This window comes from Cervus elaphus, chromosome 23 (assembly GCF_910594005.1).
Source record: "Cervus elaphus chromosome 23, mCerEla1.1, whole genome shotgun sequence".
In the NCBI taxonomy this organism is placed as follows: domain Eukaryota; kingdom Metazoa; phylum Chordata; class Mammalia; order Artiodactyla; family Cervidae; genus Cervus; species Cervus elaphus.
The window spans coordinates 77219724-77235548 of NC_057837.1; the positions used below are offsets into that span (position 1 = coordinate 77219724).

Consider the following 15825-nt stretch of genomic DNA (forward strand, 5'->3'; position numbering starts at 1 on the left):
AGAGGGGCCACAAGGGGCCCAGTTCCACAGAGCCTCATGGTATCGTGAGTATTTTGACTTTTCCTATGAGAGAGATGGGAGCCTGGGAGGCCCTCTGTACTCTTAGACAGGTTTTGAGGTTTTGCCAGCTGCAAAGTATTCCGTTGATTGGACTGATGTATTTAACAGATCATCTGTGATGGACAACTTTTGCTACCCTATTAAAAATTAATGAGGTTAATACTTGCAAATGTTTTAAAAATTTTTCAAGACACAGGAAAGGGCATGTAATAGACCTTCTTCTCCCCCCCTGCCTGGTTGCCACTCAGATCCCCTCCGCAGAGACAATCCCCGGAGACCAGTTTCCAGCTCTCCTGCCAATGGTTGTTTCCGTATTTCTAAGAAATTCTCACATATTTCTCCCTCTTTTATGCAAATGGCATCACATTGTACATGCTGTTCTGCACCTGGCTTTTTATCACTTCATGTCTTGATGTGATTCCACTCCATTACATCTAGAGTTTTCTCCTTTCTGACAGATGGCTAATCTGTCTGCACTGTGATGTATTAACTGTTCCCCAAGAGTGTCAAATACCACTTGGGGATGCTAACGGGACACCAAGTGGGTGAAGCTCCCGCACAGAACTTGGCACACAGCAGGTGCTCAGCAAATGGGAACAAAAAAGGCTTATCCATCTTGGAGCCCCCAGCTCTGGGCCACGCCCAATAGACTTGGACCCAGAAACTTCCCTTGAAACCCTTTTGTATTCTGAGATGGTGACTTCTGAGTCAGGCTCAGGGCTGAGTCACTGTTTGTGTCCAGGCAGGTGGGAGATACTCAAGAGGTTTTGTTTTTTTAAATCAAGGGTAAGGGTGGAGATTGAGCCTTGATTCACTCATTGAATTCTTCTTGGACAATGTCTTCTTCCCGGCCGAGATTAACTCTCTGATTGATCCACTCAGCGGTTAATGATCTAATCAACAGGGTCAGCTGGCCTAATATACAAAGAGTTATTATTGATTAGGAAGTTCATCAAATCAGTGACTAAATGACAGAGATGCAGTTCAGGACCCAGAGAAAAGGAAAAGGACACAGGCTTCGAAAAATGCTCCACCCCAGTCATGTAAATGCAAATTGTAACTAGGCGATCTCACTTTCCCTTATCAGATGCAAAAAGATTAAAAAAACATTTGACAACACCCTGCCTCCACCAGGTTTTAAAAAGGGCCCCCAACTCCCTGCTGGTGGAAGTATAATTTAGTTTAAGCTTGTTAGAGGACATTTGGACAAATGTATCAACAACTTTTTTTGCCACGTCAAATGATTTGCAGGATCTCAGTCTCCTGACCAGGAATTGAACCCAGACCCTCAGGGCAATGAGAGCCCAGAGTCCTAACCACTGCCAAGGAATCCCCTCAATATTTTTTTATAAGATATCTTTGCACTTCAGGTCAAAGATGTGTATACAAGACATTCACTGAAATTGCCCCCTTGTTTGTAGTAGCAAAAAATTATATTCTAATCGAAATGCCTATCACAAGTCCCCTTGTTAGATAAACTGTGTGATTGTGGTATAACCCACACAATGAAAGAGTCTACAGCCCTGCAAGGGGTTACGGGAGCTAAGTATAAAGATATGGAACAACTTTGAAGACATGCAGATGCAGTTACTTGAGAGGTAAAAGCAAGTAGGTAAAGTATAGGCTCCCGTTTGTGTTACATAAAAAGGGGTGTAGGTATTAACATCCACAAATATATATATACATATATTATATATATATACACACACACACACACACACATATATATATATCTATATATCCTTGTCTCTATACAGACTATCTCTGGGAGGACATACAAGACGCTGGTAAAAATAATTGCCTTCTCCAGGCAAGAATACTAGGGTGGGTTGCCATGCCCTCCTCCAGGGGAACTAATTGCCTTTGCGGAGGGAAATGGATTCTCCAGGCAAGAATACTAGTGTGCGTTGCCACGCCCTCCTCCAGGGGATCTTCCTGATGGAACCTTAAATGCAGGAGACGCTTTTTTTTTTTCTTAAAAGCCACAGCTACCACTTGGGAAGCCCAAGCTGGGGCAAGGTGTGGAAACCACAAGCCGACGAGGATGGGATTCGAACCCACGCGTGCAGAGCACAATGGATTAGCAGTCCATCGCCTTAACCACTCGGCCACCTCGTCCTGATATTATGCAGTGTTCCCAGACTGCTCTTCATGGCAGCCGGACCAGTTTTCATCCCCATCCACGGCGTGCGCGTCCAGCCCCACCGGACAGCCAGCAGAGGGCGCCGCAGGGCCGCGGCCCCGGGCGCAGGGCGGAGCGGGGGCGGTGGGCAGAGCTGGTCCATTTCCGGAAGGCCCAGACACCGCAGCATCCAGTGTCGGCCGGGACCGCACCCCCGGGAGCTGACCTGCAGCCCCTGGGCCTCGCCTCGCCCAAAGCCCCCTCCCACGTCGCCGTCTCTGGGAGGGAGGGGCGTGTGGGCGAACCGGCAGGATAAAGCGCCAGGAAGGGAAGGGACTGCCCAGATGCAGAAAGGCCCCGCTGGCACCTTATACCTCACCTGCCAGTGCGGGACACAGGTTCCATCCCTGGGTGGGGGAGATCCCCTGGAGGAGGAAACGGCAAACCACTCTACCTGGGAAATCTCATGGACAGAGAAGCCTGGGGGACTACATCCATGGGGTCTCTGAGAGTTGGACATGACTGAGCATGCAGGCAATGGAATAAAAAAGATATGCTGAAAGGCAGGATACTTTGGCTAGGATTATCAGAGATGCTTCCCTTCAGGTGACTTAAAATATGTGTTAAACATATCATTCTTAGCAAGTATCTAAATCGCCTATTGTACAGTTTCAAGACTAATGATAACATCTTCTGTGCTTAAAACAGAACATTATCTGGGATGGATTGGGAGATTGGGGTTGACATTTGTATACTACTATGTATAAAATAGATAACTAATAATGAGAACCAGGGAACTCTATTCAATGCTCTGTGGTGACCTCAGTGGGAAGGAAATCCAAGGAAGAGAGGATATCTGTATGCTTCTGACTGATTTACTTTGCTGTTACATGGTGAAGCAACTATACTCCAATAAAAAAAAAAAAAGTTTTAACCCCCTCAAAAAAACCCCCAGAAATTATCAAAACCTCTCTAGAAGCACCTCCTCCAGCTAACCACCCTCCAGAATTTTGCAGTAAACATTTCCTTGTTTTTCTTTATAGTTTTACCACCTCCATGTACATTCCTAGACAATAAAGGGTTTCATTTACCTGCTTTTGAACTGTGTAAATCCAACTAACTGTATTTGAGTTGGTTCTTTTTGCTTAACACATGTTTTTGAGATTTATCCCTGTTGTTATATGGAGTTTTAGTTTATCACTGTATAGTATCCCATTATAATCCTTTTTACTGTTGATAAACATTTGGGTTGTTTCCAGTTTGGTTTTTTGTTTTTTTTCTATTATGAATGAGGGTGCAAGAAATATTCTCATTTCTTCTGGGATTAGGGCTGGGCAGCAGTTCTCAACCTTGGCTGCTCACTAGAATCACCTGAGGAGTTTTCAAAAACGCTACTATCAGAGGGTCCCACCCAGAGTGATTGAATCAGAACGGCTGCAAGGGTGGAGCCAGGCTTTGGTGTTCCCTGGGGGGATCTGCCGCCAGGGCTGAGAACCCCTGGGAGGCAGCAGGCCTGGGCGTAGAATGCTAGGAGAGTCACCTGTTGTTCACTGATGCGAAACTTTTCCGAAGTGGCTCATACCTATGACACTCTCGCCCGCATGGAGCCAAAGTCCTCCTGCCCTCACGTCCTCAACACTGGCTATGACCAAATTTTAACTTTTTATCTTTCTGATGGGCGTGAAATAGTATCTCATTGTGGTTTTAATTTGCATTTCTCTCCTTACTAATGAGGCTGAACAGTTACGAAGTTCCTGATGAAACAAAGACAAAAAGAGACTCTGGTGAAGATCGGGTGGAAGAGAGATTTCCCGGGCAGGGAAGATGAACGGCAGGTGCCAAGGGCTGGGATGTGGAGCAGCAGAAAGAAGGCGGTGGATCGTTGTGCAGGGGGAGGGGCAGAGCGGCTCAAGATAAGAGCAGCAGAGGTCAGGTCAGCAGGTGGAGGGCGGCGGTGAAGAATTCGGCTTCTGCTCTGTGTAAGATAGGGACACAGGAGGTTTGGAGCAGAGGGACATGGCGTTACTCCTCCCTCTGGATGTAGGTGGAAAATCACGAAGGGAAGTAAACAGACGTAAGGAGGCCCTGTTCTTCGCAGTGACTGTGTGTGGCCTGTCTCCCCTGCCTCCCCGCCCCTCCCCAGCTAGAACTGGGTAAGGATGATCGTTTTGTTCACAGCACCTAACGATCCAGACAATTGTCCCTGCTTTCATGCTAGGTGGTGAGTGGAGGGACTTAACAGGTTTTCACAGGTGGGAACACGTTGGAGAGACCTGCGGGTTTAGGCCTGCACCCCATCCCCAGTCCAGGACAGGCATGGCCCTCACAGCTGGTGGGCCCAGAGGAGAGCTGGGGGTGAGGTGTCTGTCCCTCCCCTGGGCCCACCCCACAGCTGAATCAGTCAGTGTCCCCCCCTTGGAGCCTAGCCTCAGGTTCTTTAGACACAGTATCGATGACCCCAGAGGAGTGAGGCAACTACCTGAGCTCCGCCCTTGTCCACTTCTTTCTCCCACCTGCCCAGAGTAATCTTTCTCAACCAAACTCCAAACAGGTCCCTGGTTGGCTCTCTAGTGCCCCTGGGGCAAAGTCCAGACTCCTCCAGTCCCTGACCCCGCCGCCCTGCCCACCCCACCCCCATCCTGAGAGAAGCTCTCAATGGCTCTGAGATGGTTACTGCCTCTAACCTCAGGCCTCTCCCCTCGGCATTCTCTTCACTTCCTGTGGGAGGCTGCCCCGACCCCCGGTCAAATGACCTGCCTCTTGACTGTCACAGTGCCCTGTGGTCCCACCCCCGCTTCGAAACACACTTCCCTCTGCATTGGAATTGTCTGACTTCGCCTGTCTCCTCCACTTGACGAGGGGCAGGGGGGGAGCGACCCTTCAGCAGAGACCCCGAGTGTTTTGTTGAGGGTTGTATCCTCCCCAGCGCCGGGAGGGGTGCCTGGTTCGTGAGTGAGCACAGTCAGTATGTGCATTTTTCTAGCTGATGCCCGTTAGCTTTGCAAAAAAAAAAAAAAAAAAAAGGCCGTGGCATTGCACACTGTCAGCAGCCACGTGGAGGGGTCCATTGCTTCTCCCCACCCCCGAACTGTGTGCTGCGCCTGTTCAATCCCACGCTCTCTGCGAGGCACCCTTCGGGCCAAGGCACCCCCCTCCCCGTTCCGACTCCGAGGCGGTGGCGGTCTCCGAAAGTCAGGTGCCCAGACCCGCGGCGCGCGGCGCCAGAGGGCGCCAGAGGCGGGAGAGCGTGCCGCGCCGAGCCGGCCCGGGCGCCCGAGTCCCGAAGGGGGGTCCCGCCTCGTCCAGGGGTTCCCAGCGCCCCGCCCCCGGCAGCCTGCCGCCGGGCGCCCATGCACGCGCCCGAGGCCCGGCGTCCGCGCGGCCCCGCCCGGCTCCCAGCGCCACGCGGCGCGAGCCCCGCCAGCCCCCAGCGCACCTGCTCGGGGCGGGGCCTCTGGCGAAGGCGCGTCTCGATTGGCGCGGGGGTGACAAAGGGGCGTGACCGATGCGGGCCACGCCCACCCGCGACTGGCGTACTTAAGGGAGTCGGCGGCCCGTCTCCACTCACAGCGCAGCTGCACGGCGTCGCGGGTGGAGGGCTTTGCGATCCCGGCGCGATCCGGCGAGAACCGCCCCCCCACCCCGCCCCTGCCGCCCGCTGCTTCGGCCACCATGCCGCGCTCTTTCCTCGTCAGGAAGTCTGCCGGCTCCCGCCGGAGACCCAATTACAGTGAGCTGCATGACTCTTCTCCAGGTGAGGGGACCGTGTGCCCGGACCCCAGGGGAGTTTGGGGGAGGCAGGCGAAGGCTGCATGAGGAGAACCCTTGGAGGAGCAGGGGGCTTGGGGACGAAGTCGAGGGGCCAGAGTCGAGTCAAAAAATACAGCCTGGGTGCGAATAAGCTCGGGTCAGGTGGATCCGGGAGATGTGGAGAGGGTTTTTGGAGGGCGGTGGTCTTGGGCTGAGGAAACTGAAACTTACCAGCCGCCGAGAAGAGGGGCGCCCCTCCCAAAAGTGAGACGAGGAGGCTTCCACCTGGACAGACGCCGGGCCGAGGGCTCCGAAAGAGTCCAGAGGATTTGGGGGAGGGTGTGGGAGAAGAGATGTGTATGGAAGGGGGCCTAGGACAGGGGTCCCAGGGGTGTGGTGCCTTGGCAGCTGGGGAGATGAGGGGCCAGGATGCTGGGCATCTGGTCTCAAGCTGGGTACTTGGGTAACTCAGGAGGATAGAGACCTACCTGGAAATGACCCCTTTGAGTCAGAGCTAGGGAAGGGGGATTCTTCCGGGAAGAGCTGGCGGTTGAAGTGGGAGAACCAGGTGACCAGGGTGAAGAGGGGCTCAGACTGCTGGTCCTAGTCGTGAATCTGGTATTCATCTGATAAGCACTGAGTACCAGCCCCGTTCAGCCCCTGGCCCACATCAGGCTGATGTCTGCTGGCTGACTGAGCTCACGCCTGACCTTGCCCTCTTCTCTGTCCCCGCTCAGAGCTCACTTTCCAGCAGCCCTACGACCAAGCCCACCTGCTGGCAGCCATCCCACCGCCCGAGGTCCTCAATCCCACCGCCTCCCTGCCGACGCTCATCTGGGACTCTCTCTTGGCGCCCCAAGCCCAGCCCATTGGCTGGGCTTCTCTCCTGCCCCAGGAGATCCCCAAGGCTGGCGAGCTGACCTCCCTGTCCGACGAGGACAGCGGGAAAGGTTCCCAGCCTCCCAGCCCACCCTCTCCGGCTCCTTCGTCCTTCTCGTCCACTTCAGCCTCCTCCCTGGAGGCCGAGGGCTATGCTGCCTTCCCAGGCTTGGGCCAGTTGCCCAAGCAGCTGACCGGGCTCTCTGTGGCCAAGGACCCCCAGTCTCGCAAGGCCTTCAACTGCAAATACTGCAACAAGGAGTACCTCAGCCTGGGTGCCCTCAAGATGCACATCCGGAGCCACACGCTGCCCTGCGTCTGTAGCACCTGCGGGAAGGCCTTCTCCAGGCCCTGGCTGCTGCAGGGCCACGTCCGGACCCACACCGGTGAGTCCCTCCCCCGGCCCCCATTCTCACTGCCTTCCCTGCCAGTGCTGGTAAGATGGGCTTTGCTGTTACTTTCGGATTGTGGGAACCGAGGCCCCCGCCGTCTCCTGACTCTTAGCTCGAGAGTTTGGGGGGCCTGACTCTGAAGTTTGGCAGAAACATGCCATCATTCATCAGCTAAACACTTGGGCTGAGTAGATAACTTTTACATGTCCCTCAGCAGGCTCAGTTCCTCTCAGCCAAATGGGTTGGAGCTGGATAGGGGAAAGGTATAAGTAACACCTTGCTGTTGGGGCCAGGTGTGAAGGGGCCCGCCCTGCTCCACCCTCCCCCAGCCCACCCCCACCCCCACCCCAGCCAGACAGGATGTTGTCAGCCTGCCCACCTGCCTCCGCTCTGAATCCTGCCTTGGGATCCTCCCCAGACTTTGGGCTGGTGTTTCACCTCCCTTAGCCTCTGTATCCTCATCTGTGAAATGAGCATAAGAACACTTTGTGAGGTTTTTGTGCCGGTTAAATGAGACACCTGGGACAGAAAGCACCTGGGAAAATGCTTGAGACGTGCCCAGCAGGCGCAAAGATGGTCGTTGGTACACGCCGTGTGTGTGTGTATGTATGTATGGGATTTAACTCTGAGCATCTCTGATTCTGACTTAATCATACAGAGTGGGTTACGGTAGTATTGTAGAGGGGGCAGTCTGGATTCAGTGGCTGCTTCTCACTTGATAATAACTTGTTATAGGATCATGGTGGTTCTCAGACCTGCTCTCCCCACCCCCACTCACCGCTGAACAGATAAACTTAATCCCATCATGCAGACCCAGGAACTCCTTTGCTGGCAGAAAACACAATTATGTCTTGGCATTTCAAAAACTGTAATGCTAAATGTGTAGAAACTTGTGAGATGGAACCCATCCTAGCCTTTAGCTTTCCGGAAGTGCAGAAAAGTAACCATTCCACCTTTTCAGAGTGTGAATGGAGGAGGCCTCTCTGCTTGGGGCTGCTGCTCTTCAGAGACAGGGTTCAAGGGTCATGACTGTTGGTTTTGGGGGTCAGCCTGGCCAGGTTGGAGACTGTTCTGGCATTTCCTGGCCCAGGGGTTGACCTCTGAGCCGTGAGGGTCAGTGAGGTGGTGTGCGAAGCCTGGCATTTTGCAGGCATTATTGATGTCATTCCTCCTGGGGGGTGGGGGCGGAGGCAGGCAACCTCCAGAGCTTGCAGCCCATGGCTGCAGTGTCTTCCTTGGTGCACAAAAGCCCTGATTTTAACATGTAAAGGCCCAACTGCCTGACCTGTGTCCTCAGTGGCTGCCCAGCGACGGGGTCTCTATTTGGGGGCAGCGGAAGCCCTCCGATGCTCCCCTTAGCCTCCCAGCTTCTCTCCCCTCCCTTTCGGACATTATTTTCATGTAAAGGCACGGCCCAGACACACAAAGCCTGTTGAAATGCACCAGCACCATCCTCCTCGCCTCCCATTGTGCGCCTTAATGGTGCGCCTGGGGGGCGGGGGCTGGGGGCTGGAGCAGGTGCCCGGGGCAGCGGTGCCCAGCACCTGTTCCGGGCCGCAGCTGCCGGCCCGCAGCGTGTCAGGCCCCTTTAATCCAGGGAGTATCGCATGTACACTGCCCCCCTCGGCGGCCTTTGTCCCCGCCGGCCTGGTGCCGATTTCACACGCCAGGAGCACCAGAAAGACGTGGCCGGGTCGGGGTGGCGGGGTGGAGGCCTGCGGGGCCTCCCGCTTCTGCACACAGACCTCTACCCACCCACCCATCCCATCCCATCCCATCCCATCCCATCCAGCCGGCCCCTTTGTCCAGGTTTGTGTCTAATCACACGTAACATAAAGAGGCACGTGCTCCGGGCCCCTCTCGTCACCTGTGTCGCGGCAGTCAGTCCAGCAGCCGCCCTGAGAGCTGGGCCGTCCTGACCCCCATCTCAGCGGAGAGCAAACGGAGGCACAGAGAAGGCCGCCACTTGCCCAAGTCCCAGCTTTATAGGCCGCAGTCAGGGCTCCTGCGCCTCGCCCGAGGGGGGGCGAGGGGAAGCGGGGAACCCAGGCACTGCATCCGCTCTTACAGGTCTGCAGAGCCCAGGCCCGGAGCTCTCAGAGCAGGGTGTGAATGAGGAAGAACTTGTAGAACGCAGTCATCAGACCCTTGGGGCCTGGTGTGCAGAGGCGCTCCTGTCATGGCAGAGCAGGTTCCCCAGCCCTCTGGCCCCGGCCCCGCTCTGCCGGTGGCCCGGTCCCTGGTGTCCCTGCACCGCGCAGTGCCCCCAGGCACCCAGGGGGGCTGCCGGCATTCATTTATTCCCAGCTCTTACTTCTAGCACCGGGGTTTAACTAGGGGGCCTTGGCCTCGGGACACTGGGGAGTGGGAGGGGAGGAGAATGTCGTTTCTGGGAAAAGAGTATTCAGTATTATAGAACAGTGCCTGGCGTGGAGTTAGAGGCTTGATTAGTATTTATTTAATGAGTTACTCTTCTGGCTTTATTTGGGAAACGCAGCCCCAAGGAAAAGTGAAACAGCATTTGCAGTAAGGTTTCTGGAATGTGAGTTATAGTCTCTTGATTGGGACAGGAATTATGAAAAGCTGAATGGTGTTGTCTGGTGGTGATTGAGGAGTCAGGCTCTTCTGAGACCTTTTTTTAAATTTATTTAAAAAAAAGACATTGTTGTCCAGGCAGTTATTGCACTCCTGCCGTGTTCCCAGCCCTGAGTGCAAGACTCTTCCCAATACAGCCTGGCCGGGCAGGTGGCATGAGGGCCTCAGGGGGGATTCTTTTTTAAAAAGTCATAAGGTTAAAAGATTTCTGTAGCCCCTTGGGGGTTCTGGGCATTGGGTTGGAAGCTTGGAATGGATTCGGGGTGGGGCTCTCTCTGATGGAGAGACAGACAGACTTGACACTTTTCTTGAGTGTGATCCCAGTGATGGGGAAGCAGTGAAAAGGGGTGACCTGGGGAGGGGGGTTTTTAGGCTGACTCTTAAGCTAAGCTTTGTCCCCTCAGGAAGGCAATACAGGGGTGATAATAAGAAACACCCATTTCAGCCTCCTTAATTAAGAGGCAGTCTCTGTAGTAGTTAAAACCAAGGGTGCTGGAGTCGGGCTGCTTGGTTCTTTCTGAGACCCTGCATATTCCCTGTGCCTCAGTTTCTCCATCCCTCAACTCAGGATGAAGGTGGGGTTCAATGAGATAGCGGGAAGTGCTTCCACCTTCCCTGGCACAAAGCGTTCAGCAAACACGCGGCTGTTGCTGCCACGTTGTTGAGCACTTCCTCCTGCCGGCAGGGCAGGAAAAGTACTTGATTCGCCTTCTCTCAATTACCAACCCCTGTGCGTGGGGGCTGAACGGCTCCATTTTACAGATGAGCAAACGGAGGCTCAGAGCCCGCTGACTTGCTCAGGGCCACACAGTGGGAAGTGGCAGCGCTCCCAGCTGAATCCAGGCCTCTGGCTTCTCTGGGTCATGGGAGCCCTTCAAGGTTGGGGTGAGCTGGGTGGCAGAGGCTGGGGGTGGCTGGGGATGTCAGCAGACGTCAGCTGTCCTCCCAAGTGACCACGCCTCCACCAACCCCTCCTGTCGTCTCTCCCCAGGCGAGAAGCCCTTCTCCTGCCCCCACTGCAGCCGCGCCTTCGCCGACCGCTCCAACCTCCGGGCTCACCTCCAGACCCACTCGGATGTCAAGAAGTACCAGTGCAAGACATGTTCCAGAACCTTCTCCCGAATGTCCCTGCTCCACAAGCACCAAGAGTCCGGCTGCTCAGGGGGGCCGCGCTGACTCTCAGGCTCCTTCCGCCTCTCCGGGCCCTCCTTGCAGCCCGGAGCGGCCTCCCCCCGATCCAGAAGGGAGGACCCTGCCTCCTCATCACTGCCACAGAATCCGCTCCTGAGCTCCGCCATCCGGCTGGACCCTGGGGACCATTTCCTGGTCCTCTGGATGCCCTGCCAGGCTTGGAGGGGCGGGAGCGCTTCCTGTCGGGGGGGGGGGGGGGGGCTTGCTGCAGGGACCCCTCCTGGCAGCCGCTGCTTCCAGCGTCCATGGAGCTGGCCTTTCTGCGCAGCTGCTCGGAGCTCGCCCCTCAGGGGGCCCCGGCCTGCCCTCCAGGGATCCCCAGCCCGCCCCTCCAGGAGGTGCGCCTCACTATGCAAGTGGCCACCCCCAGGTGCCCCGCGGGGGTGCCCCCTGACGCCAGGAGCGCCTCTGGACCCCAGGATGCCCGCGAACCCGGGCAGCTATTTCAGCCTCCTGTGTGTCATGGTGGCACCTGTTTCTCGGGCAATTTAACGACGTGTCCAAAGGGACTGTGAATAATTGCCTTCCCTTGTTGGGGGCCCGAGTGGGGCGCTCTGGCCCCACCACTGTGTCTCCCAGAACTATTTTCGGGGCCTGACAGGTGGGCCTGGGAGGAAGATGTTTACAATTTTTTAAAGGTACACTGGTATTTATATCGCAAGCGACATTTTGTACTAAGGAAACGTTTTGTATAGTTATATGTACGGTTTATTGATATTCAATAAAGTGGTTAATTTATATATAAAAAGTCTACCTGGCTTTACCTATCTGGTTTTATAAATTATATATAATTTATATATAAAAATTCTACCTGGTTTTACCGCCGCGGGGGTATTTTCAAGGGCCTTCAGGGAGGAAGGACGGGCAGGGATGCAGGGTGCTCGCGGGCTCCCGACGGCCCGCGGTCTTGGCTTTGGCCATCTGGGTTTGCCGGGGGACCTTGTTTGTGCAGGTGGGTTTTCCTCGGAGCGTGGATGTCCTGTCCGATGCGGAGGTCGGGAAACACCTGCGGGCTGGTGGGTGGTAGGGCTGTGCGTGCAGGTTTCTTATCCTCTGTGGCCCTGTTCTGTTCTCCAGCCGACCAGCCTCCCAGGGAAGGAAGCTGGCTCCCAGGTCTTATCAAGCAGGCCTGCTGTGGGGCCTTCCCCAGCCCGGCAGGTCTTCTGGAGAGGGCGCGGCCGCTGCTCCAGATGAGAGTGGAATGCGGTGAGCGAGGAGGGACAGAGGATGTCCTTCCTGTTTCCAAGGGCTCCGGGCCCCGCTCTGGCCTCCCTGGCAGGCCCACACCTCTGTCTGGCTGCTGGGTACCAAATGGCCTTTGATGCGAGGAAATTGGCTGGCTGGAGCCGGGAGGGTGAGAAGCCAGGCCAAAGGGTAGGGGTCATTCTACTTCCTGCTCGAGGACAGGACGGGAAGGCGGTCAGCACTGCGTCCCGGGACTGAGATAATTCACTCCCCTCTGGCTCGCATGGTGACCTCACCTCTGGGGCCCTCCTGGGGCCAGGAGAAAATGAGTGTCCTTTTCAAGCACAAAAGGTGCTGAAGGTGCCCGTTTCCTGCGGGGAGCTGAGCGGGGCCGGCGTCGCAGGCGCCCCGGAGCCCCAGAGCCAGGCCGGGGGTGGGGGAGCTTCGTGTTCCAAAGGAGAGATGATTCTTTCTTCTAAACAGGAAATGGTGACCCGCAGGCCGGGAGCAGCCCTTAATGACTTGCAGCTTTCCTCCCAAAAGAGAAAAAAAAAAAGTTCTCTAACAATCGCCAAATTGTAGCCGGCCTCCCTGAAGGGAAGTCAAGGAGTTGGGGGTGGGTGAGGGGTGGGCATCAATGTGCTGAGGGCCTACTGTGCCCCAGGTCTCTGGGGGGCGTCCAGCTACCCACAGTAGGTGCTGACACGTGGGGGATGAAGAACCGTTCTCACACACTCCCCGAGGGGTGGGCCTCATGGGAACCCCCAGCCGGCATTCAACGGGGGTGCACCGGACTCCCCTTATCCCGGGAGTCAAGAGCCAGACTCACGCCCCCTTGGCTCGTAGGCCCTGGAGCAAAGCTCTAGCCCTCTCAGACCCATGGACATTCTAGTTTCTGCCTCTGAAATAGGGTGATGATAGGGCCTTGCTCCCCCGAGACAGAAAAGGGATGTCCATTCAGTTGGTTTGAGTGAGCCCCGCATGTTCGAGGCCCCGGGGTTACAGCCCTGAACAGATGACAGACAGTCCTGGGCTCAAGGAACTCATGTTTTAGTAGGGGAGACAGAAAACAAACAAGTGACTAAATAAACAAGCTGCTTTCCTACAGTGACGTGCCAAGATGGAATTAAAGACAGCATGTGCTCCGGAGCGCATGGGGTGGGGCGCCCTCTGATAAGGCTGGGAGAGCCGAGCCCAGAGCCGGTTCCAGGGGAGGCCTGGAGGAAGCGAGACCTCCAGCCTCGGGAGCCAGCAGCAAGTGCAGAGGCTCCGAGGCTGGAGTGAGCTTGGCCTCCTGCCGAGAGGGTTGATGAGGGTCCGTGTCCTGCAGTGCTCAAGTCAGTGGCGAGGAGGAATCAGACCCTGGTTGAGCCCCAGGGCAGGCATGGAGGCATTTTAAGTGGAGGAGCCTTGAGGGCTGCTTTTCTTTGACACTGATTCCCCCCATCCTGGTGGAGAATGGGCTTAGCCAAGTCAGAAGAGGAAAGAAACAAGAGCTGGGAGCCAGGGAAAGGCCCAAGGCAAGAGGGATGACGCTGAGCCGGCCCAGAGGGGTGGAGGCCTCGGGCAAGGTTGGGTCGAAGAATGTGTGACGGCTGGGCGTCTAGGCCTGTGCCAGGCACACCTGAACGCTGGTGAGAGTGAGTTCCTGGGGGTTTTTTAAAGGAGATGTTGGACCGGGTGGCGGGACTAGGGATCAAATGGGCGACGGTTCTTCTGTCGTGATGCGGACCCGCCCCCACTCAACCACATTTAGCTAAGGGGAAAAAATTACATGCAGACCATGCTCCTTTTTGTGGGAAGAAGGGTGGAATTGAGCATGGTCTTCATTCTTGTTTGTATTTGCCTACAGAAACTCTGGGAGGATTTACAATAAAGCCATCAAAGCCTAGGTCTCTAGGTGGGTGTAGGGGTGAAATGGGGCAGATAGAGACTATTAGTAGAGAGAAGGGAGACAGGTGTCTTACATTTCTTTAAAACTTTTTATTTTCAAATAATTTCAACCTGACAGAAAAGTTGCAAGGAAAGTACAATGAACTGAAATCTTTCCATCAGATTCTTCAAAATAACATCAAGTTTGTCTTTTCTCTCTCTGTATACACACGTACACATTCCCACTTCTTTTTTTTTAACCATTTGAGAGGAAGCAGTAGATATGATGCCCTTTTACCACTAACTATTTAAGTGGATATTTCTTAAGGACAGGAACATTCTTTCCTATGACCACAGTTTAATGATCAAAATTGGGCAACTTAGCATTGGTGCAACGCTATTATTCAATCCACAGTCACAATCAAGCTTCCCCAAGTCCCAGTGATGTTCACCATAGCACTTTAGTGGGTGGGGGTGGGGAGCGAGCCAGATCACCCCTCAAGTTTCCTTGTCCCGTCTCTTTGGTCTCTTTTATTCTGGAACAACTCCTTCCTTGGTCTTTTGTGACTGACATTTTTGAAGAGTTCGGGTCAGGTCTTTCATGGAATGTCCCCCAGTTTGGACTTTCCTGACGCTTCCCTGTGGTTAAAATCGGCTGTGTGCTGTAGGCAGAACCACAGCGGTCGGGCTGTGCCCTTCCCAGGGCAAGTTATCACGCAGCACATGACGTCAGCCTGTCCCATTCCTGGTGATGTCCCCTTTGACCGCTTGGTTAAGGTGGATAAAGTTCCTCTTTCTCCCTTTTTGTATTTAATCTGTATCTTGCGGGGAGACATTCCAGGACCATGTGAATATCCTGTTACTCCTCAAGCTTCCTCCCACGAGGTTTAGCCCTCACTGGTGATTTCTGCCTAAATCAATTATTACTATGGTGGTTGCCAAATGGTGACTTTTCTAGTTCCATCATTCCTTCTATTTTTACTGGTTGGCTTTCTACTGTAGGGAAGAACTGCCCTCCTCTGGGCAGGAGCTCAGAGCTGTGGGTTGGGAGAGCTTGGGTGGGGAACAGCAGGGGCTGGCCAGGCCCCGAGATCCTCCCCTGGGTTTTTCTTTAAAACGAGTCCAGGAAATAAACTGGCTGTAAAGCTGAACTCCGTGTGAGTGTCCAGGCAGGCAGGTCTGGGGCCAGGGCCACCTCTGGGCACATCTGGGCCCCATTAGTGGTCCAGTGGCTTACTCATGGATGTCCCTCGAGCTGGGATGGGGCCGTGCTCTGGTGAACAGAGATCTGGGTCCTTGCTGTTTTGCTTTCAAATGGTCAATTGCACAAATATTATGGGGACTTATTCTTTCATTAAAAAAAGTGAAAAGAGTAGATATGAGGCTCAAGGGATGTGTGATTCACACACCCTACCCTGATGCCCTTACTGTCTCCATCGTGACTCTGTGAAGTGCCTAGTTGACATCTTTCTAGGTTAAACAAATAAACACATATATTCACATGTACATATGGCTCCAATCTCACTCCCAGGAAAAGCCAAAGCCCTCGCCTTGGCCCACAAGTGGGGACTGCACCATCTATAGACCCCTCCCCTCCCCCCCACCCCCTCCTTCTAGCCATGAGGGACCCTCTGCCACCCCAGGGCCTTTGCACTTGCTGTTCCTCTGCCAGGAGGACTCAGCCCCCAGAGAAGCCACATAGCTGGTCTCCCCCACCCCCCGCCCCTCCTTACATTCCAGCCCCCACCCCCGCCCTGTTTTCTTATTTTTCTCCATAGC

The 15825-nt window shown here is 54.7% G+C and overlaps 1 protein-coding gene and 1 non-coding gene across 2 annotated transcripts; one reads left to right on the forward strand and one right to left on the reverse strand.

Annotated features, from left to right (window-relative positions):
* Positions 1-2096: 2096 nt before the first annotated feature.
* Positions 2097-2178, reverse strand: TRNAS-GCU. The gene has a single exon. It is a non-coding gene; the product is annotated as a tRNA-Ser (tRNA).
* A 3582-nt stretch (positions 2179-5760) lies between these two features.
* Positions 5761-11676, forward strand: SNAI1 (snail family transcriptional repressor 1). Its single transcript, XM_043884480.1, has 3 exons — positions 5761-5936; positions 6670-7197; positions 10790-11676. The coding sequence occupies exons 1-3, from the start codon at positions 5855-5857 to the stop codon at positions 10972-10974; spliced, it is 795 nt and encodes a 264-aa protein (XP_043740415.1). The 5' UTR covers positions 5761-5854; the 3' UTR covers positions 10975-11676.
* The last annotated feature ends 4149 nt before the right edge of the window (positions 11677-15825 follow it).